This window comes from Sander vitreus, chromosome 5 (assembly GCF_031162955.1).
Source record: "Sander vitreus isolate 19-12246 chromosome 5, sanVit1, whole genome shotgun sequence".
Taxonomy (NCBI): domain Eukaryota; kingdom Metazoa; phylum Chordata; class Actinopteri; order Perciformes; family Percidae; genus Sander; species Sander vitreus.
In genome coordinates, this window is record NC_135859.1 from 26,649,853 (window position 1) to 26,676,159 (window position 26,307).

Below are 26,307 nucleotides of genomic sequence, written 5' to 3' on the forward strand. Positions count from 1 at the left end.
GTTTTACTAACTTCTTATGGGCGTGGAAAGAGGCATAGGTGAAGCTCTTTCCATCATACTCCCCAAAAAACTTGCTGTCACACAAGCGGATGTGATAGACCTCGTTTCCAGAGCAGCGTCCATACATCCTCTGCCAATGCTCCGGTGACAACTGCCCCTCCCTGAAACAGCATGATCAGAATAGTTACTACTTAAATGACAGTAACATGAAGTTTCCAACTTACAGTTAGCAAACAGCAGCCTCCTCTTAAAGGAATAAAAACACATCATTTCTGCTTGAAGTATTGTCAGAATATGATATAAATGACTAAAAACAAAGTCATTTAGATACTTTGAAATCATTTTGGACTTTTTGCGCAGCTCACCAGCTCTCATTTCCCCATAGACTGATACATCAGTCTGACCTTTCATTACCTTTCATGACCCTATACTCCCCAGCCTCCTTAATTCTCGTCACAGTTATGATCAAAAGAGAAAAGGCTGTGAGATCACTCTATTAAATCAGTCCATGTCCTTTACAGTATTACTTTTAATCAATATGAGAAAAAGTTTAAATTAACACCTGCCAAAAAGAAGTCTATTTCCAGCCCTGTCCCCTTAATAGCCCCAAGTCAGTGCAAGTTCCCATAATGGAAATTAAAATGGATGTGCTGCTGTGGACAGCAGGAAAGATATAGTGGTCACCTTGCACAGAATATGAAAAACAGACAGATTTATTGCCTAACAAGAACCCTGGCAAAGTTTACTGACTTGACAGTGACAAGTTTCTGCAGTGGCTGACGGTACAGTAGTCAGCTCTGCAGAGACGAAAAACAGGTCCAGTCTGTATAACTAAAAACTCTGCTGCAGGAGTTTCAGTCATATTTCTCGAATAGTAATCAAGTAGGATTGAATCTGTCCACAAGAATAATGACACAAAGGGATATTAAACCCAAAGTTTGAACGATTCAAAGAATTATAATAAATAATACAAGTATTTCTTAGAGGTTGAGCTGCTCTGGAAGCAGAAATAATGTCAGTGGTTCAGTTGAATCTAAATGGACAGAGTAAGAGTGTGACGTCAGTTTTGGATAAGTAAATATGGATACCACTCTTATGTATATCGGGTACACAAAAGCTGGAGCCAGAAGACAGTTAGCATAGCTTAATACAACAAATGGAAACAGGGCAAAAACATCTGCCTCTGTCATAGAGTAACAAACTCTGCCTACCAGCATCTCTAAAGCTCACTATTTAACACGTACTATCCTTTTTTGTTCAATCTGTTCAAAAACCTCTTGGGAGGCACATTTTGTTAAAGAGCTAGGCTAACTCTTTCCCCCTGTTTCCAGTGCCTATGCTAAGCTAACGTAACCATTGCTTCATATCTAGTAGACAGATATTAGAGTAGTATCTTCTCATCCGACTCTCTGCAAGAAAGTGATGAAGCGTATTTCCTGTCCATGACAAAATACACCCAATTAGATTACTTTGGCTTTCTTATATATGATAACTTTCAAATCATTTAAATGCAATACAAATCATTTAAATGCAATACATGTATACTATATACTGTATGACTTTGGTGAGAAAGATTCAGGACCATAACGATAACTCACACTGTGAAAAAATGACCCTTTGATAGTGGATATCACTGTACATAAATGTTGATGTTAATTTGCAGTTATTGTAAAATAGTAGCGAGTACTCACTGTCCTCTGGAGGTGTGAACCAAGAGTGTGACTAAGGTAGATGTGGCGGGACACACGCAGTTCAGCGCCAACATGGCATACTTGAACTCCTCTTCACATACTACATGATCTGATTGAAATGGATAAATTGCAATAATACATTATGTGTGACTTAGAAATGTAGCTGTAAGAAAACAAACTGTAGGTAGGCACTCTTCCTGCACTTACCTGCAAACTTAACATGGAATTTATTTTCAGGTTTGAGAATTTGGACATAGAGAGGGCAATTTGGAGCAAAGTCTTTCGCAGCCCAAGCCCTCAAAATAGTCTGGTGATCCTGTGGGACAAGACATAGCTCTATTTTGACTCATCCATTGATTCATTTGTAAATGCAATCTGACTTTTATGGACCATAAAGTTTGCCTCAGCCACTCAATGAGCTCAATACTCAGTGGCAGGTCCAATAGAATCATGACATCATCTGAATATCTCAAACTCTCTTGGCTAATTAACAAAGGAAGTAGAGTGTGAAGGGAAAATGCTCCATTTAAATTATTGTTATCGTGAGAGGGTTTATACTGGAAATGAAGTTCAAGACTGATTCCTGTTGACGTAACTCACAGCAGCAGTTCGGTCGAGCTCGTTCCTGCTGCTGAGGATGAAGCAGGCCTCAGCATCATCCATCCTGAGCATAGACAGAGAGACAAACAGAAAGAAACACAGACAGGCAGGTTCATGGGTTGATAACTGTGAAAAGAACATTCAACCAAACGTAAAAATGTATTATTTACGGGAATCAATGCTTTAAAGAAAAGCTACGCAGAGATGAGTGTGAATGTCCTGTGACAATGGCTGAAAATGTGAAAAGCTAGCATGAAAATAATCTGCTGTCGTTCAATCAGTTATGTGTGACAGAAAAATCATGTTCGGTGAACTTTAAGACAACTGCAATATGTGGTGATTACAAGAAAATCTTTCAGCATAGCAGGGATGATATGAGGCTTACCTGGCTGAGCGATTTGACCTATTACATATTACATTTCAGTGCGGGAAATTGCCATTGCATCTAATATATATAAAACCATGAATGGTACACTGGTGCCGTAATATTTTGTAGGGACAGAAACAAATCTAACAGGTCAAACATATTCCAACGTGATCCACCGTCTGTGGCCTTTGATGTGAGCAGATGATCAGTGCAGAGTGAAATTCCATTACACTGATGTGCAAGCAGAGGGCAGGGCAGCTAAGTGGACTTCTAAGTACCTCACCCTCTAAATGCACTTCAAGGACTCTGATTTGCCAGTGGAGGACTTACATTTACATGTTAAGTAATTGCAAGATTCTTATCCAGAACCTAAAATGAATAAAATGTAGATGATGTGCTAGACTTAAACTCTTTAGGGTCCTATCTTGCACCTGGCGCAGCGCAAAGCCCGACGCAAGTGTCTTTGCTAGTTTAAGACCGACGCAGTTTCCCGTCCAGCGCCCACGTCGTTTAAATAGCAAATGCACCTGCGCCCATCTTTGCGGTCTTATAGGAAGGTGTGTTCAGGTGAATTCTTGGCGTATTGCTATCTTGAGGAAGCGGGAAGTGATCGCGCCACTGACCAACAAAAACCTGGTCTAAAGTCAATAGCGCAGCATTTCATTGTTATTTTAACAGCAAATTAGTAAAATGCGCCTAGGCTTATGCACAGTGTGCGCACAATATGCTTGTTACACACAAACAGGGAAGCGCAGCAGCACACAAACATGCAAAAGATTACAAATAAAAATATTACGGTGCAAATCCGCCATCATAATAGCAACGCACCAAGGTACAAAGGCGCCTGGCATTTAAAGGGAATGGGAGATGACACTCTGACACACCCATGAATTAATGAAGACACTAAGTACAACCCTTTTGAATCAAGTGCCCGGCGCACGGACCCTTTTTTCCACAGTCAAACTAGCAAAAGTGGATTTGGATATGCCCTAAACGCACCTACGCCATGCGCTTCGTTAAAATAGGGCCCTTAGACTTAAAAAGGACATGACATGCATGTTCAATCACTTTACTAGACATAAACACAGGGCCTGGTTTCACGTAGCCTGATAATCAGATTGAATTGCCATTTTGTTTCATTTCATTCACTAAAATCACACATGTGGGCAGTGATACAGAGGTATAGAACCAGGCTTCACCAACTAACCATCAAGATAGGAGGAAGTCATTTGATATAAATACACTATTTGGTGCATATGCAGTTTACGCACTTGGCCCTCATCAGGTCCTGGTCTTTGAGGGCAGATCCTTGAAGGTAGATGACCCTCTGGGACCACAGAGGGATTTGGAGGATACGGCGAACCTGAATGTCTATCTCTGTTGGACACAGGATCACCACATAGTAGTCCTGCAACACAAAGGATACAAAAGCATTTATTAAAAGTATGCTTAAGTTAAGTGTGTTACTGCACAAGTAACATCCACGGTTTTGTCTTGGTACTGTACCTGTAGTCTGGGATGAGCATAGAACTCGTTGAGGAAATCCATGAGCAGGTCAATCTTCAGCGAGCTGACACACAACACCACATGCTTCTCTGTCTGCGCCCGGTGGCGGCTGTAGTTCCCTCCTAACTTCTGGCTCTCCATCCACAGGTATGCTAGTTCTTCAAACTGACACAATGACAACAACATCGACGTGACGTCAAACACAACAAGAATATTTGCTGTCTGGACTCAGACGGTCAAAGCGCTGAAGTGAGAACTGCTGATGCGGTAGTTTGCTAGCAGCAGGAGTTCATTTCCATTTCTTACCCAGAACATGATGATGAAGTGATGTACATGTTTGTGATCTTTAAAAAATAAATAACACAGAGACTAGGTGGAAATATCATGCCGCAAGTGTGAGCCAGCATGACATCGCCTAAATTATGAGTCAAATTTGCAGACTTCTTCTGCAGCTAAAAATGTCAAAAGAAGTAAGCATTTTATTTTATTTTTTTATTTTTTTGTAGCCTTTCATAGCTGTGATAAAAAGTAATTCGATATTTGATGATAGCCCAACGAAGGTCATCACTAGATGAACAACATCACAAGAAATCATTCATTTAAGACAGGACCGAATACAACATTTACTAATGTTCGAACCCCTCACTGCACTTTGGGAAAAACACAAGGTTAGTTTACCCTAGTAACCAGCGGTTACCTGCAGTGGGAGCACCACCAGGGCAACACAGATGAGAATGACCACCAGCAGCTGGGAGGGCCAGATTTGGGGCGTGACATCCCCGTAGCCCACAGTGGAGAAGGTGACGATGCAGAAATAGAACGAGTCAAACAAGGTCAGGTGCTTCCCGGCTCTCTCTAGATGCTGGATTCCACAAGCTCTGCAGAGAGATGAGAAATTATAAATATATATATTATTATAAATATAATATGCTACCTTTCTAGAGTGATCCGTTTTATCTAGGGATAGACCGATTATCGGCCCTTGTCGATTAGCGCGCCGTTTTTTGGCAGTTTGCAGATTATCTGTATCTGTGTTTCATTTGCCTGATAACCGATAAAGTTAATTAATTAAAAAGTGCGCTACTTTGGATCCGCTACAGCTTTGTGTCTGTCCATTTGCTTCCGTTTCACTCACCACTGAGTCTCACTTAATGTCCCGCCCACAACACTATCTGACTATATTTCACTGTGTATTATGTTGAAAGTTTCTAATTTATTGTAACATTCCAAAATCTTAATTTAGACTTTTTGGACTTTTTTGTTGCTGCCTTTCTTTAAATAATTGTTCATTTCTTATACTGCACTGTAACTTTTATTACTTTTATTTTCTTTGGTGTTTTATGTAAAGCACTTTGAATTGCCCTGTTGCTGAAATGTGCTATACAAATAAAGCTGCCTTGCCTTAAAGATTTTTATCGGTTCCAAATATCGGTTTCACTAACTAATAATCGGTATTGGCCTTGAAAAAACAGTATCGGTCGATCCCTAGTTTTATCCTGGTAGACTGCATATCCAATTTGCCCCAGATCAAAGGGCAGTAGTGTAAATACAGCGGAGACTCCTGATCAGTATTTCATTTTAAGTGACACTGTCGATTGCTCTGTCGGTTCCACCTCCCTGGCTTCTGCTAATTCATTTGTGTTTTTTATATTGATAAATTGGAGATTTAATGAAACCCAGAGGCAGAGGGGAATGAGGATGTCTGACTGGACAACTACATTTTCAATCTCTACTTTTACAACGTAAATAGCTTCTTCCAAATAATCTGCCTTGTCCAAGTAGGGGTGGGGGAAAAAAATCGATACAGCAAAGCACTGTGATATCCTTGGCAATACTGTATCGATTTTAATGTACCTTTAAGTACTGAAATAATTAAATAAATTGTTTTTTGGTCCACTAGATCTTTAGATGAACAAACAAAGAAATATATCTTTTTCAATACAGTAAAACAGATGTTGACAAAGTTTTCCTTTGAGCACATCATTTTAAGACGGCAAACAGGTAATAAATTGCAATATATTGAAGAATATTGCAATTTAATTAAAATTGCTATAACATCGTATCGTGACATAAGTATCTGGATAATATCATATTGTGGGGCCTCTGGTGATTCCCACCCCTATCCAAGACATGCACACTGCAAGATAATGTTTTCTTAGCCATTGGTACACAGTTCAGGAAAATTCAGATTTTGCAGCGAGGGCCAGTAAAAAGGCCTAAAAAACTCAAAAAGACAGAGATAAGTCAGAGATAGCATGTCTGTGACTAAAAAGACCAGAGGGTCACTCACCCTGTGAAAACCAGACACAGTAAGGTGCAGATGAGGATGAACACCTGGTTGAACATGGCAGAGTGGGTCCGCTGGATGGCACGATGGAAGTCATTCTGGACACAGGAAAAGACCTTACTAGAAAACCAGGTTTTTATTACCATATCCATACTAATGACTGCAAATTAAAATAAATTTTCCATTTTGAAATACCGGATACAACATTTGTAAGTTCTCAATAAAAACTTCATCAAAGCACAACTTAAACAATGCGTGAGAAAGTCAGTTACTGTCTTTATATTTATTAACCTTGCCTTGACGATGGTCTGGATACAAATTAACACAAAAATAATCTGCCCTACATTCTTTACACATAACCTACTTCAACTCCACTGTCCTCTCATCTTGGATCATTTTTATAACTATATTGTGCTTTCTCTTACTACGTCTTGCAATGTACAGTAGGAGCTCACGACTCATTTTCAGTTGCACCTTGTTTGCATGTTCTGCCTGCCACCACCTGCCTTCACCGCCTCTCCAAACTGTCCCTGCTTTCTCTCCATGTGCTGGTCTGCTTGGCATCAGATTCTACCATCTGCCCAACTAACATCTTGGCGTGAGGCAGTAGTCTCATCTGAATGACAGCGAAAGGGACACACTAGACCAGTTGGATATCATCTAATTGCTTTGAATTCCATGTACCAGTATCTTTGCACCCATGGTAAATCCTGGACAATATTGATACTACAACAACAGAATTCTGTGCACTAGGCATGTTTTATCCCTACTGTGTTTCTATGCTGCACTGCAGTGTTTGTCTGTTTTGTTTTGCCTGTTTTGTGTCCACGTACGGTATAGAACTACAGTATATTAAGTATTTGCACGCTTTGCAGTTGCATCACTAACCTCAAGCAACTGCAGCTGGTGGGATAATGAAGATTAACTGAATGTGGGTCATAGCTACAGTAGCTCTCTATGTAACTGTCCATACAAGATACATACCTGAGAAAATTGCTGTAGTATGCATGTGGATCCGTTCAATCTTAAACTGAAAGCCGGAGATGGATTCATATTATTTTTAAGGCTATTGTGAAAAAATATCCTCCATCTCTAGCCCCTCTTCTCTTTTCTTCAAACAAGTGTCAGCTCAGTTAACCTGAGCAAATGGTTGGTGTGAGCTTTGACAGCTAAAGTAAACAGTGTTAATGCTAACAATGTTACAATTTCAAAAAGGGGGACCAGAGGGTGTGTGCCAATTACAGGGGTATCACATTTCTCAGCCTCCCTGGTAAAGTCTACTCCAAGGTGCTGGAAAGGAGGGTTTGGCCGATAGTCGAACCTCAGATTGAAGAGGAACAATGTGGATTCCGTCCTGGTCGTGGAACAATGGACCAGATCTTCACTCTCGCAAGGATCCTGGAGGGAGCCTGGCAGTATGCCCATCCGGTCTATGTGTGTTTCGTGGATTTGGAGAAGGCGTATTACCGGGTCCCCCGGGAGATACTGTGGGAGGTGCTGCGGGAGTATGGGGTGAGGGGGTCTCTTCTCAGGGCCATCCAATCTCTGTATGACCAAAGCGAGAGCTGTGTCCGGGTTCTCGGCAGTAAGTCGGACTCGTTTCAGGTGAGGGTTGGCCTCTGCCAGGGCTGCGCTTTGTCACCAATCATGTTTGTAATATTTATGGACAGGATATCAAGGCGTAGTCGGGGTGGGGAGGGGTTGCAGTTCGGTGGGCTGGAGATCTCATCGCTGCTCTTTGCAGATGATGTGGTCCTGATGGCATTATCGGCCTGCGACCTTCATCACTCACTGGATCGGTTCGCAGCCGAGTGTGAAGCGGCTGGGATGAGGATCAGCACCTCTAAATCTGAGGCTATGGTTCTCAGCAGGAAACCAATGGAGTGCCTTCTCAAGGTAGGGAATGAGTCCTTACCCCAAGTGAAGGAGTTCAAGTACCTTGGGGTCTTGTTCGCGAGTGAGGGGACAATGGAACGGGAGATTGGTCAGAGAATCGGCGCAGCGGGGGCGGTATTACATTCAATTTATCGCACCGGTGTGACGAAAAGAGAGCTGAGCCAGAATGCAAAGCTCTTGATCTACCGGTCAGTTTTCGTTCCTACCCTCACCTATGGTCATGAAGGCTGGGTTATGACCGAAAAAACGAGATCCAGGGTACAAGTGGCCGAAATGGGTTTCCTCAGGAGGGTGGCCGGCGTCTTCCTTAGAGATATGGTGAGAAGCTCAGTCATCCCTGAGGAGCTCGTAGTAGAGCCGCTGCTCCTTCGCGTCGAAAGGAGCCAGTTGAGGTGGTTCGGGCATCTGGTAAGGATTCCCCCTGGGCACCTCCCTAGGGAGGTGTTCCAGGCACGTCGAGCTGGGAGGAGGCCTCGGGGAAGACCCAGGACTAGGTGGAGGGATTATATCTCCAACCTGGCCTGGGAACGCTTCGGGATCCCCCAGTCGGAGCTGGTTAATGTGGCTCGGGAAAGGGAAGTTTGGGGTCCCCTGCTGGAGCTGCTCCCCCCGCGACCCGACACCGGATAAGAGGACGAAGATGGATGGATGGATGTTACAAAAACAAATTGAGCTGAGGACACTAGCTTCAAAAATATGCATTGGCTGGTGCACAGTGTCAGCTAACCAGCAAGAAAAAAATATAATAATAATATAATTCTATCCAGAAAACTAAATTGTATAAACTCACTCAGCCATTATAGCCAGCATTACTCATGAGCTGATGGCCTTCAATATGGCTGCCTCAGGGTGGATAATGTACCTTCAAAACCCTCAGTGGTAAAAAACAAAACAAACATGTGTCCTGTGTGCACTCTTTTATGCAATACAGTTTGTACAGTACAATAAATACATTATTGACAATACTTACAATCATGTTCTCCAGGGCACCTTTGGCTAGCCAGCAGTTAAGAAATACAGGAACGAATATGTTTCTCAATGGAGCCCAGAAGATCTTAAGGAAGAAAGAAATGAAAAATGGAAGAGCGAAAAGGTGAAATATATCAGTGAAATACTAACCTGTTAACATACAGGACCTGAGACATGATAAGAAATCATTATCCTCGATACAGGGAAGAAAGAAAGTTTAATAAATTAAGTAAATTAAATTAGCCTTATGTGAGGAACACATGGTATTGGGCCATTAACATTAGATTTATTGCTCAGAGGAATACAATACCAAAATGACATTGAGCCTGTGCTAATCCATTTCTTATGGAACATAACAGTTGATTAAATGAATTACTCACTGTGATTATAAATGGCACTGAATTGATCATCTCCAATATAAAGGATATCTGGAAGATCTGCTCCCAAATGTTCCCCTAGAAGGAAATTGATGGGGGGAAAAAAATAAATGAACCAGTAAAAGTGCAGATTGTTTTAGAGAGAAACATTGTCCCAATAATAATGACCATTGGAGGAAGTCAGCTGCGACACGAAAACAATACTGCATTACAGTTTTGAATGTTGTGACTTATAAGACCATGTCACTCTAATGGTTGAGAGAAAGAAAACATAGTTCTTTGGTATGTTCAATTTTAGTATTAATCTGAGCTTATCAAAGCTTGAATGGAGAGGTCAGTAATTAATGTTGGGTCAGGAAACAACACTCACTGACCTGTTTTTGTTCTTGAGGCATGCAAAGCAAGTGCCTGTTTCTGGAGCATGTTAATGATGCTTTACAGAATTATTATCATAATATTTTTAATTAAATCTCTCTTCATCACAAATACTGTACATCCTTCCAGGCTTTTCGAAGAGTTTACTTTGTAAACTACTGCTTACTGCATTCTCTGCTATTGCTTCTGGAGATGTGTTATGCAAATTAAGTTTATTAGTATCCTTGTATTATTGCATGCTGAATTATGTATTCAATAAGGCCTTGAATGAATGAAAGCTAACCTATTTCCAAACGACAGATGGAAATAACCCACTAATTTATTTTAAGACAGAAAATACTTGGCACTGGAAAGATGTAGGCTTCATCTTAAAAAAAGAAAAGATAATATAATATATACATACAGTAAAAGTATGGCTGCAGCTAATTGCAAAATTGGCAAGTGGGACTGAATATTAATCACATATTGAGAGTGCAGCTGAGTTAACAAGGTGCAGTTCAGCGGTGTCTTCTGTCTATGATGGAGCTACTAAAAAGCTTAGTGAAAAAAAAACATTTTACAAGGCTACATTTTATCACCAGCCGGAAAAAAAGGGGATTTACTCCTCATAAAATATATGCAGTATAAGTCCCTAACAGCCTTCTGAGAGAGAAAAAAAAACATATAGCAATTGGCAAGACATACAGAAAAAGAAATGAACAATTGCAAAAAATAAAACCCAGACCAAACTTCAGGATCACCACAGGGAAAGGAGCTGAAACCTAGAGCCAGAACCCAGAGCAGCTAAAGCTAATATTTCCAAGCAAACTCCAGCTTCTTTCAGACAGGCAGTAGTTTGATGACTCTGGACCCTGACAGGATGCAGACTTAATATTTAAAAGGTGTGGGTGGTGTTAATACGAAGGGTGTCTGTATATACATATACATATTTGGTCCCCATGTCCCTAAATCCCAAGGTAATTTAGCCTTATTTTATTCAGATGCAAACTGTGTGAGCTTTTCTTTAATGTCTTAACCAGGGGTCTTCAACGTATTTTAGAATAAGGACCCCTTAGCTAAACGAATAACAGAGCAGAGACCCCCTACTAATATTGGATAAAATTGAGTTGTATATTAAACTGGGCCTATAATAATGTGTAGGGTGGCCTTAGGCCTTTAACTAAATACTAACCCCTAGGGGTCCCGGCCCCCCTGTTGAAGATCTTTGGTCTAAAAAAAGCAAGTAACTAGTAAACAGAATGCAATATTATGCAATTCATCTCACAACCATTTAAAAACTTGTATTGTTCTTTTATGGAACAACTGGAACAATTTCTAATTGTTGCTGTGTCAGAGTGGTTTTGTGTGACCATATTTCAGGTTGTATTTATAGTGTGCTGGACTGCATTACATTGCAAGCTGTTTTTAATATGTTGTCCACCTCATTAACAGACTGTACATTACTGTATATGAAGGGCAAAACTGCCTCTGCTTATGCCTGCTCATTAGCAGCGGAGGGCTCTCACACAATGACTGACCCTTTCTATTTGTGGGAACTTTTCCATTGAATACATAATGCTGACATTACTCACTACTTGCGCAGTCCTCCTTTTTAAACTCATATGAACTGAGGACCAAAAGTGTACCTTTAGAGGACTCGCATAAATGAAACAAAAATAACACTTCCAGCTCTCTGAACTGGTTTATGTAACTTGTTTCTGAGGCAGAGTGTGTGATGTCTGAGTCTAAAATTAGTGGCACAAGTCTTCTTCGTGCCCTGGAACTGACACTTGGCCTGGACATTGAAAGCTGTCAGATCAAATCAAATCAGATTTAAGAGAGAAACTGTGCACTGTGGACCAGCTCCTTACCTTATAGCTGAGATATGTGATAAGCATCGTCTCCAAGAAACTGATTAAGGCCACTGTCACCTGGGGCAGAGGAGAGAGGAAGATAAATGAACCTAGCAAATGTAAATTCATCTCTTCTGGCTACTCAACCTTCACTGAGGAACTAATGTGCTCTGCAATGCGTTTATCTAATAAACGGATCCTAGTGTGTTTGGGTTGAATCTTGCATTAGGATTCAGTTAATGCAGTGGAATTTGATTAATGTGCACTTTTATTGGAGTGTTATTAGTCTTACCTGTATCGCCCATACAGGTTCCCGCCTGGTAACCCAGAAAATCAACGACCTGTCAAAAACCATATGAAAGTTCTCCTCACACTTCAGTGCACCTCCATATAATTGCGACATAGCAATTTCAGTTCACAATGAAATGCCTTTTTGACTGAAAACATACCAGTTGATTTCTGTTGAGTCTGCTGTGTTGTTGTTGTTCGGACATATTACACTGTGGAGCAAAACACAAAAAGAGTGTGAATGTGAGAGAAAACTTTCCCGCTGGGAAACATTTCCATCAGTTGGTATGTTGCCATAAAGAACAAACCCAACGTGTCTCTAAAAACTGCTGGCAGTGAGCACAATACAAACAATGCACTACTTCTAAATGACTGCATAGAGTCAAGTCATCTGCTTGGTTTGTAATACAATACAACAAGAGGTAAAAGATAGATGACATTAAAAATAATAAGAAAATTAAAAAAGGAGCTAGCGCAGCAGCAAATGTTATAAAGCTACAATCCAGAAAATATGGACACATCTCGAATAGGGGATGCTGGATGAGTTTGGTGGCAACTGCCGAGTATGACGCTCACCTTAGGTTGTCGTTGACCTCCTTTGGGTTATCCAGGCTGACTCTTACTATGTAGAGGACACAGGTGAGGATCTTCAGTGAGAAGTTGAACAGGCGGATTCTGAGGCCTGTGGACCGACAAAGACATACATACATACATACTTAATGTAAGTGATGATCACGTGAAAGTGAATTTGTTTAGGTCTCTGCTATTTTGGTTGCAGCCTTTACTTTAAAGCTCTGCACCCTCTCTGATCACTGTCTCACACTTTTCCACCATCTTAAATTCATTGAGAGTCTACTGCTGACAACAGATGCAGCCAGATTTCTCCTCCGTAGAATACTGCTTGAACACCAGTTTTTTAGGTGAATAAAATTCCTGTAGCGAAAGGCCTAAAGAGACTAGATCTGCTGAAGCTCTGAAGCATGACTAATGTAGTTCTATGCTGCTCTGGCACCCTGTCACAACGAATTTCCTCTGATGCATAGCTTTCAAATCCTCCAACAGGAACACAAAATAACACCAGCACTTTTTTTTTTTATAGATTAATAATATAAAGATACATGACTGGTGGGATTGTACAGAAATAGAAAAGAGGGATAATAATGTTTGTGGGATCACAATTGCTTGTTTGAATATGTGCAGGCATATACTGATAAGCACACAACCAAATATGCAGAACAGAAACTTGGCTGCAGACATGCTTGCTAGACAGAGGGTGGTGCTAGTTGTGTTACCCAAGTCCAATCAGCCTCAGCAGCTAACTAATCTCTCGTGACACGACCTCTTCGGATGAAAGCCAGGGTCGATGTTAAAATTATTTGAAACTAAACTGCATTGGAATAGAGCAACATACCCCTGCAGCCTAGTGTGACATTTTTATTAGACTCTGTTGTTTCATGTCAAAGATCGTGGTGGCTTAGTGACAATGACAAGTTGAAGGAAAGACAGCAGAGCCATGTCAGTCTTGAGGATATGTTAACGACATGTTCTACCAGAGAGACAGAGTTACAACTAGATGCAAATAAGTGGCTTCCAGACACACTACACCAAACCGCTGAGCTGCACCAATGTCTTTTTCAGAGATGTTATGGCATTGCCAGTCTTATCTCTTATTGAGAAAAACACAGCAGCCCTGCTTCATTTCTAAACAAATGAGCCATACTCTTCTGTCCTTGCTGAGCCACAGTGTACTATACACCTAAATACACAATGTTTTACAATGAGCCAGCTAATATAATAACCCAACTGAGACTGGAATTGGATGTGCATCATCACTCACTCCAAATTCCAACATTACGTTTTTATTAGTTCATTTAGATTAACATATCCAGCGGCAGAACACCTCATACCATTTGCATTATGGGAAGAGAGGAGAGCGCTGCGATGTTCCCTGTCAGCTGTACTTACTTGACCTTTGGTTTTTGATGAAGAAAAGCTTCAGCCTCTCCTTGAAGGTGTTTTCGTTGACATAGAACTCCACCTGCACCCTGTGGGGAGCAGTGACATGATGTCAGTGTAAATGTACACAGGTGAGCATGCAGGCAGCACCTCCCGCCAACATAGTATATATACACACAGAAATGACCAGAAAATATTTGACCAAACAGTGTAAACCTTTTCAAGGTATTATGTAATAAAAAAACATGGATTTGCATTGATATTGGATTGTTGAAACCAGTGAACAGTAAATATAACTACAAATTATTGTGGTCCAGGCACATTCATACGTGTAATCATGTTTGTATACGGGCTACACACCAAGACAATACCTGAGTTTCAGTACTAATACCAAAATGATATACTTGGTTTCAGGAATATAAACATGTTTTGCGTCAAAACCCAATTTTTACAACATCTCAATACTTCGGGTATCCACTACTGAAAACAGTCCCCAACAAATGTGCTATTTATTCCTGTTTGGACATGTAAAAAGTACCATGCCCAGCGGTTTCAGATAATTATTAAGCCTTTTTTTTTTTTTTAGATAAAAGTATTTAACAGCTGACCCGTTTCTAAAGTTTTACAGTACATCTTTAGTAGGAACGAACTGGCCTGAAACTGTGCAACAGAGAGGCTGGGGAATTCGGAAAGCATTGAGAAACAAACTAATGCATTGTTTAATTTTGGTCTTTTCATGGGTTTTTTGTCAACCTTGTCCTTCAAAACAATAAACCCAAAAAGAGCTTTGCCTATATGAAATTGTTTTATAATTCGCAGAGTTGTGATTTGGGATTTTCAACTTTGGGTACATGAGTTTGATACTTTTCAGTCAGAACATAAAAAGTATTGAGTTTTGATACCCAGCCTTTGTTTACATCCTGCTATTATACAGATATTACTTGCAATTTCAAAATACTGTTGTTATAGTTAATTGTGCCATTTCCATAATTGTGTTGGTTTCCAGTAAAAAAAAAAAAGACTAGAAAGTATGTGCTTTGTGCAAATCTAGCAGAGTCTACCTTCTGACTAATTCTGTTATCCTCAATTTACTGTCAGTCATTATATACAGTTCCCACCTCACAATGCAACAAACTCAGCCACAAATGCACGCAAGTTTAAATCTGAATGTGCAGCACTGGTACTTAAAATAATGCAGACTGTTACTTAAATAGATGCCTATCTTTTCATTCACCGAAATTCTCCTAATGGGGATACCAGTGAATCATATGCATACTGTAAAGACATGACACATACAGAGTTTAAGCTCTGTAAGTTTTTTTTTTAATTGCTCTACTGAGACTTTAATCCAAATTGATCATTGTGGGTGAAACAGGCACTCGGGAGGGTTGAATAATTTCTATTCAGTATTAATATTTTATACACACATTTAGTACCCAACAACAAATGTTCACAGTTTATCCAACATTCTGTATCACTTGTGTAAAGACGATTTTCTTCTTATACAGTAAACAAGGAGAACATGAACTGATTTATATTGAGCATTAACACAAAAGTGTCCATTAATAATTGACAATCACCTCCCATTAAAGACTACAGTACTTCAAATCAAATGACCTCTGTTCTTCCTTACACATACAATGACAAATCTGAAGCTATTAAACATTTGAGCAGACATAATACACTTTAATAGGCTTGGGGACTTGACCAAATGGCAGCTTAAGCACTAATGGTGATATAGCTACTGTAGATATAGGTTAGATGACTGCAGGTAGCGAGACAGGTCTAAGTTATGTAATGTAGAGAGCTTGTTGTCACTAATGAGCAGGGAGGCGATTTAATTATAGCCTTGCGGTTCCAGCAGGTACGCATAGAGCCTTCTACCTTGTCTGACAAGATGAGTACAGGGTGCAGGAAGACAAGAGAGGAGAGAGCAGGAGGGCAATTACAGCAGCCAAGTCCCAAGGTACTGTATGTGTAGATAAAGAGTGTAGGTGGTAGAAGATATGCACCATCTTCCAACTATTCCCATGTCTCCCTTTTCTGACTGTATCGCCATGGAGACAGCTTCCAAAGCAGGAAATGTTCAGTGACGTGTTTGTGTGTTATGTGTTTCCAGTAAAAAGAATTAGATATAGCTGAACACATACACACACATAATGACATGTTCTTGTTTTAGGCACCATGCCCATTACTCCATCCTACCCAAACACACAGCTACAATATACGTGAACTATGTATACCAAGTGTATCGACTACACCATCACCACCATGAAGCAGTAAAAGACTGTCATAAAGGCTTATAGTGGCAAATCAGGCAATCAATAACGTGTGCTGTCTCCACTGACACAGCTGTCAGAACAGACATGCACAACAACTACAAAGGCTTCATGTTTACCCAGCTTGCCTACAGGCACCGGTAACACTTTCTAATAACCATCGCTAATAAATGGTAAATTGATAGTTAATTAAACTTAAATTAAGTTATTTTACTGTTAACTAACAACAACATAATTAATAATGTTTACTAATTATTAGTTTTATATATTATATTAACTTTTTGTTCATGATTAAGAAATTGTTTATAAACCGTCAATAAACATTATTTGGATGTCTATTAAAAAGTTGCATCTGATGAAAAGAATACCTTGTTAAGGGTTAATAAAGACTTTGTAAAGCATCTATAAACATTGTTTAGATAGCAATTATCAGTGCTCAAATAATCAAATAATCATCTCTTTTATAGATTGCCAAAAAAAGATTTAATGGGGTCAAATTAATGTTACTTGATGCATTATAAACCATTTATTAAACTTATTATATGCATTAGTTGCAACTTTATAATAGCCATTCAAATAACGTTTATAGACGGTTTATAAAACAATTATTAACCACTGACAAAGTATTAACTATATATCTGAAGTTATAAACTTCGTCTTTTAACAGTAAAATACCTATTAACTAAAGATTAATTAACTATCAATTTACCATTTATTAGTGATGGTTATTATAAAGAAGTACCCAGGCACCTGCCATTACACTTCACATAGAAAACCTGAACACAGCAAAACCTGAAATGTGTAAAAAGAAGTCTACTGAGCCTGGTATATGTTTGAAATGTATGGTGAGGGGTGACAGCCATGTCGTAGTAATGTATATCCCCTCTTTTTGTTATATTTGAAAGCGATGGTTTCCCTTCTTATCTGTATGTAAGGTATGACACTTGGAGTACAGTCGGTAAGCATTTGGACAGAGACACATTTTACTTGTACTCCATCACATTTTAAATCAAATTAAACAATGATTATGATGTTAATGACAGACTTTTAGCTCAGTTTGGCGTTGTTTTATCCATACTGGGTGAACAGTGAATTTATACAGACAGACAGAACAGACATTGATAGACCACAGTGTTGGTTTTATTGTTTTTGACCACCTAGGCAAAGTTGACCCCTTCACTTATTTACTGTACAATTAACAAACACTATGTTCAGAAAATTAACAAAACACTAGAACACAAATGATGATAAAAAATCTCAGCCAGGCTTTTGTCATGTATCCAAGTAGCTCGGACTAACGCTACAAACAGACACACTTGACTGCCAGCAACTGCAGACCCACAACAATACCTTTTAAGTACTTACGCTCTTTCCTTTGGCATCTCTGTAGTCTACACTCCATCACTCACCACCAGTCTACAGAATATGGACATTAGCCAGACTTGGCAGATATAAACACGAGCAGTTTGAATAGCCAAGAAGCCAGACAGCATCTAACGGGTTGGTACTTCTTAACCTTAGAAAGACACACTCCTATTATGGAAGGCAAGACACAAGCCAGGAATGTTTGCAAGTGTACATTGTAGGTAGAGCCTTTAGTATATATAACAGCCATTCAGAATATATGACATGATCAAAATGAAAGTGTGGAGGAATAAAAGTGCAACCAGAGAGTCTGGTCTGGTCTTGAGTCTGGTGGGAACAACCTGTGATCAAGCTTTCAGTGTCAAACACAAATACACAAATTACAACATGAACATTGCCAGTCATAGGATTATAATTGTATGCATCCTTGCCTGAAACATAGGAAGACTTCAACTGCTTTGTAGACTCAGTAAATGAACATCAAACAGCTTGTTGACCTCAGGATAATCTGGCTGACTTGAACAACAGCCTGTGTTAATTCTAGTGATGAAAAAACAATATATTGTTGAACAACTGCCAGATGCTCTGCGCCATATGGCATTGGTGAACAACAGTATCCTAATACAACTTCACCTGGGGCTTAAATGATCACATGAACTCTGAGAGGTGGCTACAAAACATGTCAACCCTGAGATGGTACACTCAATGATGCTTCACTACACGAGTACAGGGTTTGATTGCAGCAATCGAATCCTGTAATCTTGCAGTGTCCAGTCTTGTAGAAGGCATTATATAGTGTACAATCACCATAAAGTACCCACGCCAGTTAACTAAATTACCACAAGTGTTGGCATAGCAACAAATGTGGAAATTATCAGCCCGGTTATCTCTGACCAATCAGAGTTAAACTGCACACTGTATCATACTTTACGATAAGATTCAGGCTTTGGGGCATGAAAGTAGCACACGGACCAATAACACTGCATCTTGTCTTGTAAACAGTAACAACAGTCTTTCCCATCACAGCCTGAATACAGTTTATTTTCAGATCTCAGGTTTGCTCCCACCCTACGACAAGGCAAACAGTTGAAAATAGAAAATTTCCAATGCACCACCCTCAGACATGTGCCCCGATATAAAAATCTGCAGGGATTCTAAAAATATTACACTTGGAGATGAATATTTAAAAGCTGTAGACATCTTAGGTATCCTCTGCTTCTGTTCTACCGAGCTGCATCTAAAACTTCCCATGACAAAAGGTACATATGTCCAATAGCCTTATCATTACAGTGCAACATTTTTTGAAAGGAGCATCAGGCCAGACATGGGCTATTGCAACTGGGAAAGTACTTCGTCAAATGAATGCCGAACTTAGAAATCTCAAGAGGGAAATGTAACAGTTTCTTTTATAATCAGCTGTGGGGAGGATAATCACCTTAATGGGAGGTAGGCCTGTGTGGGCTAAAAGATGAATGTGAAAGAGCAGGCACAGGTAATTTCTGGTCCTCTAAGGCAGAGGGAGACGGGCTACATGAGCAGCAACAATATAGCTAGTTTCGCTTTTGACCGAGTTGTTAATGTTGTGATGACTTTCTGTTTTGCCTGCTGAAGCCCGACTGTTTGATCGCCAATGATGTCTATGAATCCAAATTAAATGTATTATGGGTATTATTTCCTCACCAGACACTTTTGAGGTTTTACTGGTACAGGGTAGTATCCCACATTCCCGTCTTCACATTAAAAACTAATCCATTTTGTGTCACTGCACCTGAGGGAACGTTAGCTAGCTAACAGTGGCAAAACACGCTTGTCTCTTCCTGATGTGCTGAGATTGGCGTGGCAATATTCAAACTTGAAAAACTGAAATTATGCATTCAAAATTGACTTTTTATTTATTAATGTGAAGCACATTTAGGTATAACAAAACTACTAGCATTGTAAATGAACAACAAATGTAATTTTTAATTTAATCTAACCATTTGGCAGTAGCTCCACGGCCCACTAGTAGGCGCCTGAAGCCCACCAGTGGTTGAGAATAGCTGCTCTAAGGCACCCATGCACTCTGTAAGCTGCTGTATACAGTATGTGCACTTGTGGGGAGGGTCATGGCTATTCTGTATGTGCACATGATGTGTTCAAAGACCAAGAAAACCCTGAAGCATTCTGTTCTAAATCACTTGCTAGTGTAAATGCACATCAGCACAATTCATTTTATTTTAGCCTTGAATCAGCATGTCAAAGATGCTGATTCAAAGCAGTTGTCAGGTGGTCTTTCAAGGTCTTTCAGGGAGTTCTGACAGAAGTGTGCAGCTATAATAAGAGTGCTGCTCACTTTATGGTTGACTACACTGTTTGTGTAATAATGAATACATTTACCTGTTGACTGAAGTGAAGATTTCAAGAGCAATGAAGATAAATTGCTGAATAAGTAGATAACACGCTAGGCAGTCCCTGAGAACATTAACAAGATGTTCCTCGTTCCTCAAAAGCTCAGAAAAACGGAACATGTCCAACTCGAAAAACTCTTGAAAACTTGAGAGGCTTTAAAGCTGTGGTAGGCACTTTCTTTTCGGCATCATTGAGCCAGAGAGAAAACTAGACTTCTGTACCTACTCCTGGCTCTGTATTCAGGCTTCAAAAAAAATCTAGCCATCACGAGAGACTTTGGTCAATCACAGGTCATTTCAGAGAGAGATAGAGTGCGTTCCTATTAGCTGTTGTGTATGCCTGGGTGTGACAAAGAGGAGAGGGAGAACTGCAGGAAGAGGTCTCACTCTACTTCAAATTCTGGCATTTCTGTAAAGTTCTGTAAACATCAGAATTAATATGCAAAGTGGTTTGACAGATCCAAATCGCATCCTCTTGAAGTTAAGGCTCAGCACTGTAAAAAGTACTGACATATCAGGGCCTTAAAGTACGAGGCTGTTAAATTGGATGATGGCATCTTTTGGATTTTGTAAAAAGGCCACAAAGGGTTTTCTATAAGATCTGCTGGTCTTTCTCAGAAAAGTCTATCAAAGAAAGACCCCAACATAAAGAGCATCATACTATTTATAGTAAAGGTCAGGAAATGCCAGATGAAGTTAAACTTATGTCTAAGAAATGGGACAAGACATTATAACCAAGAAAGAAACTTTAGAAAGCCCAAGAGGCCATTTTCTTGTATAAGAAAATGACAAAGCATGTGGCAGTGTTAAATGAAAGCTGGAACGCTCCAGAACATGGGGCCTGGTCTTTAACGTGCAGCAATTTGACAAGAAAAAAAATTAATCTTTAAATGAGCAAGAACGTTTAGAGAGAACCTCATAAGAATATCGCTGTAATATCAATGATGTTGAAAGATGCCTTTGAAACTCACTACTCCCTCCCCTACAGTACAGTCTTCTATTTAGTAGAGTAAATGATGATGGCAGTGATTCTCAACTGAATATGAAATATTACATAACCTAATGAAAGTGCAGTAAAAGCAAATTTTAATGTTTCAAACTAACAGCAACCATTAGAACAAAAAAGGTATACACCTACAATAGGCACATTTTTACTAAGGCAGAATAAACTTTTATCAGCGTTTCAAGCTGAAAATTTCCACAAAAGTGAGACAAAAAAGTCAAGCATAGTTGTTTGATTTCAATAAACATTGGAAAAGACAAGTGCGAAATATACTACAAAGGAATAATGCAGATGTTTTGTCATTTTGATGATTTAGAAAAAACTCCATTCCAAATTCATAAATGGAAACCTCTGCATATAAACACGACAGGCTGGTTTGTTTAACAAAAAAAGAGACTTCAAAAAATATGATCTACTGTTGTTTGTATCCTTCATAGGAGAGCACACCTGTATACAAGGTTCTACAACAGCTCAATTGACTTGAAAAATGCATCTTCTCTTTCCACGATACCACTTTCAGAAAAACAGTTCCCATATCACACCAGGCTCCACACACACACGCACACACACGCACACACACACGCACACGAGTGTGTAGTGTGCCATTTGTGGTAGAAATATGGTTCGCTAAAAAATGTATTTGAAAACTTTATTTTAATTGTTCAACTTGAATAATTGCATTGAACAACTTAATTTGAAAATGAATGTATTAGTTTGGAACTAAATTACAATAAACTTAAAACTGAATGTAATTATGAAACACATTTTTGTTGGTTTGTCTGAAATTTGAATTTGAGCCTCACTGAAAATTCTAAATTCAACTCTAACTATATTTTCACATCCAGTTCTCAAAATGTCTTTATTAAAATTAAATTTAGTTATCGCAATTAAATTTCAGTTTACTGAGAAACACATTTGGTCATTGAGGAAGAGCAATTGAGTGCCGATTCAACGAAATCCCGTCATTTATCAGACCACAAATGAGAAATGAATTAGCTAATGCACCCCCGCGGCCCCTCCGCCTGAGACTACTTCACCGGAAGGGGAAAGCGGGCGGAAGCTCCAGACATGGACCTTCAATTAGCAGCTGTAGCAACTCAAATTTAGCCAGCCCAAAACCCAGTGCCCGGGAGTCACAGCGGGCTGGTGGGGTCTCTAACCTGTGTAACGGCAGCAACAGCAGGGTCACTGGAAACGTTCTCTTAGAGGATGGATTAGAAGCTGGAGGCTTGTGTGCGAATAGCGGTTTGAGATTGTTAATTGATCAGTTCATGTGGTGTTATGTCTGACAGGAATGATTAAATAAGAGCTTGGGTTGTCACTATACTTGAGAGGTAGTGGAGAGTGCACTTGGATCATGTGAGGTCAGTAGTCAGTCACGTGAGGAAGTGGATGATGACCATGTCCTAAGCTGGTCAGTGACATGCTGATTGTCCATGTGGTGTAAGATGGTGTGTTTAATGTTCAAGGAGAGTAGCCGTGATCCCAGTAAATAAAAATGGCATTGTGCTTAAAAGAGTCACTGCCCTGCCACAAAAGATTAAAATTGTCAATAAAAACAGCACCGTGCTCCCAGAACACAGTGGAAAGCCATGTGTGGAGGCTCAGAAGCCTGGAGAAACAAAGGTTCACGCTCTGGACTCATTAAGAATGTCGAAGAGCTGGATAAAATCATGTTTTGAAATATCTGACTGTTGCCGCGGAGTATCATTAGTACCCACATGAACTACTAATGTGTTCAACGAGGGGTATGCTTCTAATACGTCACAAATTTTGGCAGAGATATTGTTGACAGTAGTGCCGGGGAAACAGAGAGTTGTAGAGGATCGTGTTTTTACATTCCTTATGATGGAGTCCCCGATGATGACGTAGGATTGAACAGTGACAACAGAGTAAAGACTGCTGTGCATATTCAGTCAAGGGACAGATAATACACCTGGAATAAGTTGATAAAAACACAGAAGCTGCCTTTTCACCATTTACTGTGGTGTGATCGAATGTGACAACAATTCAATGTGTTGAGCTAAATGTTTTCTTTTGAGTCTTTGCCACAACATTTGTTGAAAAGGTAGCTACAACAATCATTGCTCACTTTACAGATATTGTGTAATGGTAATATTACCTCCAAGGCATTATGTCCACATCCAGTCTGTGCAAAATCCAAAGTGAACACTGCTATGTATGTGCTTTGGTGCTCGCAAATCAGTTCTGTGTACAGTTACTATTGCAGACACAATCCATGCCATGCAACCATGATGCTGCCAGGGACTTACTGGGCATTGGTTGAGTCCATACTGTACTCCTCTTGATACCTGGGCGCAGCACACATGGACACAGATAGGCATAGGTTTAGTAGAGAGTGGGATTGAGAAAGCAGGAAAGGGAAGAAAAGAGCAAGAAAAGGATGCCACTCGGGATACCACTGAAATTGATTTGCATTTACTTGCATCTTGAGTCAGAATGCAACCATTTTATAACCTTGTAGGGGAATCTGAACACAGCTTGTGCAGCAAGAAGGTCCAAGATGGGATCTGATACCATGTTAGCTTGTTGATGTTCCTTTTGGAATATCGGTAAAAACTAGAACGTGTAAAATACTGGTTGCATCAGACCCCTCAGCTGCTTCTTACTGCACAGTTGAAGCCTACTGTTAAGACTTTTTCCCCCAAGGTTTCATGGAGTCACCTTCAGACTCCACATACAAGTAAATATAAACATTTACAGTGGTAATTGACTGCATCTGAGCTCGATGGGAATTACAACATGTATTTCAGAACTATTAATTCACAGGGCGCATGCAAGGCAAACACTACACATCAAGTTAATCAAAAACAATGCTTCAGCAGACTAAAGAACAGATGGGACACTTAATGCAAACCACAGGGGATCAGTGGACACACCCTCGTGGTCAATCTCATAGGTTAAGATGACCATGGAGAAAAGGGAGGTGTGTAACACTGAGGGAACTGACAGACAGAGAGACATACCCAGATATTGATTTTAAGGACCGACACATGGACAACTGTAATGGACAAGGGGTCAAAGGTTAATTTGATGCTAAATAAACTGACTTTTAGTATTTTATGTACAGCATTATATGTAGTTTGTTTCTTAATAGTGCACACATTCATTTCAAATATTCAAAATTGCAAATAAAATCAACAAGTCAAATGTCTGCTGCAACAGAAAACAAAGTTCCTCTTACAGAAATATATAGAAAGCACTAAATAAGATACATGAGAGGAACAGACAGAGCTTTGGTACAAATGTTTCTTGTTTTGTGCACTATCCACCAGAAAATGTATTGTAAAAATTCAGTCCTGATACATGTTATTGGATGATACATTTAGACAAGTATCACAGCCCATTTGATTGCAAATATCTTATGCCACATTGTGGGTTGGTTTGTCTTTAACATTCATTACAACGATATACCCAAGTATATATATACATATACATATATATATATACATATATACATATATATATATATATATATATATATATATATATATATATATATATATATATATATATATATATAAGTAAAATGCCCTAAAAAGGGTTTTATAATTAGTTGCTATTAAGTTTAGGTCTGGGATTATTAAAACTAAACTCACCATTCATTGAGATTGAGGGACATTATATGATTGAATAGTAGATTCAACTCTCACTGTATTTTGATCCGACAGTCCTGTATATATTGTATGAGCAAGATCATATACAAATCCAAACTACATATGTAAAATACAAATTAACTTTAACCTTTTTAAATTGCATTTACTGTATAGGCAATTAGTTTGAATCCATTCATAAATATTATCTGCATAACCCCCTACAGTTCAGTTGGTCTTTTGTGTAATAAGTGAAACATATTACTGGGTACATTGAGCCCTTCACCCTTACATGTAACCTGTAGTAATATCTACCAAAGCTAAAAACACAGTAAACTGAATTATTAAATTTAGTTAGTATAATGTCTGAAGGTTGTTGTAACTGTAAGTAAACTGTAAGTCTAGTGAGTCCAAAATGTGTCTAAAAATATCAATTTCAGCAGAGGTGGATGGATAAAAATATAATGTGGGTTGATAGCTCTTTGAAGCTTGTGAATGATAAAAGTCTGTCTGCTGGTCAAAAGTGTAGGAGGAAAGCTGAAGGAATCGGTGTGTTGTGAAAAGGTCTAATTTGGCTGTTCAGGCTGTTTGGTTGAAAAGTTTTTCACAAAACAAGAAACATCATCATCCCATTTACGCCTTTCTAAAAAGACTAATGGTGTGTCCAGTATACCCAAGAAGTAGTAGGTTACAAGAGAGGACCTGAACCATTCCAGTAATCAATTTAGAACCATTTGCCAACTCAACAACAGAGCACAGTCGATTATTACGGTTATTAAGGAAGCAATGACATTGTCAGCTATGGAATTCCACTACAGTTTAATGGCTTTTAGTGGAATTTTGACAAAAGATTAATTTCCACTGTGCTCATTCAGCTGTTCATTTCTAGTAATGTGACCATAGAAGTGAAGTTTCAAAAATGCTCAGTGTTAGGAAACTAATTATTTCTCCAATTTAGTCATTATAGTCATTCACTGTGTCTGTAAGTGACCTTAAAGTAACTTATAAAATTTAAATCATTTATATGTAGATTTTAGTTATCATATTGCATGAGCACCATTTATTTTCCAGCTATTTGACTGGTAAACATACTGTACAGAAGACTGCTCTACAAGTGTAATTTGCTAAGTGCCAACTGCCTCTTAGTTAAACTTAGTTCAGAAGTGAAAGAGCAATTTGGAAATGATTAGTTGGCTTATCACGGATACTGTACATAAGAAGAATAAACAAGAACAATATTAACCCCTTCTGCAGTGATCTCACTGTCCATTTGCTCCTATTATAACACCATAATGAGCAATAACATTTCTATCTGGCTGCTAAGAGCTTTAGCACTGTAGAAGCTAAGAAAACAGAGGCTCATTTTGCTTCCATTAGCTTACAACTGATATAATTAAAAAACTGACTCTGCTCAGTCCTCTGTTTCTTCACAAAATAAATGATAACAAATACATAACAAATAATTCCTAATATTCATGCAGCTAGCATCATGATGCCCTTCACATTTTACTCAAT

At 39.2% G+C, this 26,307-nt stretch overlaps 1 protein-coding gene across 1 annotated transcript in view; it reads right to left on the reverse strand.

Annotated features, from left to right (window-relative positions):
- Nucleotides 1–26,307, reverse strand: part of kcnt1b (potassium sodium-activated channel subfamily T member 1b) — a 73,270-nt gene that overhangs the window by 18,323 nt on the left and 28,640 nt on the right. The window contains exons 4-18 of the mRNA XM_078251304.1: nt 14,154–14,233; nt 12,765–12,870; nt 12,350–12,400; nt 12,193–12,241; nt 11,919–11,978; nt 9,697–9,771; nt 9,318–9,401; nt 6,455–6,549; nt 4,862–5,042; nt 4,165–4,329; nt 3,930–4,066; nt 2,292–2,355; nt 1,899–2,007; nt 1,692–1,800; nt 12–161 (exon numbers count right to left, since the gene is read on the reverse strand). Coding sequence (XP_078107430.1) covers nt 12–161; nt 1,692–1,800; nt 1,899–2,007; nt 2,292–2,355; nt 3,930–4,066; nt 4,165–4,329; nt 4,862–5,042; nt 6,455–6,549; nt 9,318–9,401; nt 9,697–9,771; nt 11,919–11,978; nt 12,193–12,241; nt 12,350–12,400; nt 12,765–12,870; nt 14,154–14,233 — 1,515 coding nt within the window. The remainder of the gene's footprint in view (nt 1–11; nt 162–1,691; nt 1,801–1,898; nt 2,008–2,291; nt 2,356–3,929; nt 4,067–4,164; nt 4,330–4,861; nt 5,043–6,454; nt 6,550–9,317; nt 9,402–9,696; nt 9,772–11,918; nt 11,979–12,192; nt 12,242–12,349; nt 12,401–12,764; nt 12,871–14,153; nt 14,234–26,307) is intronic.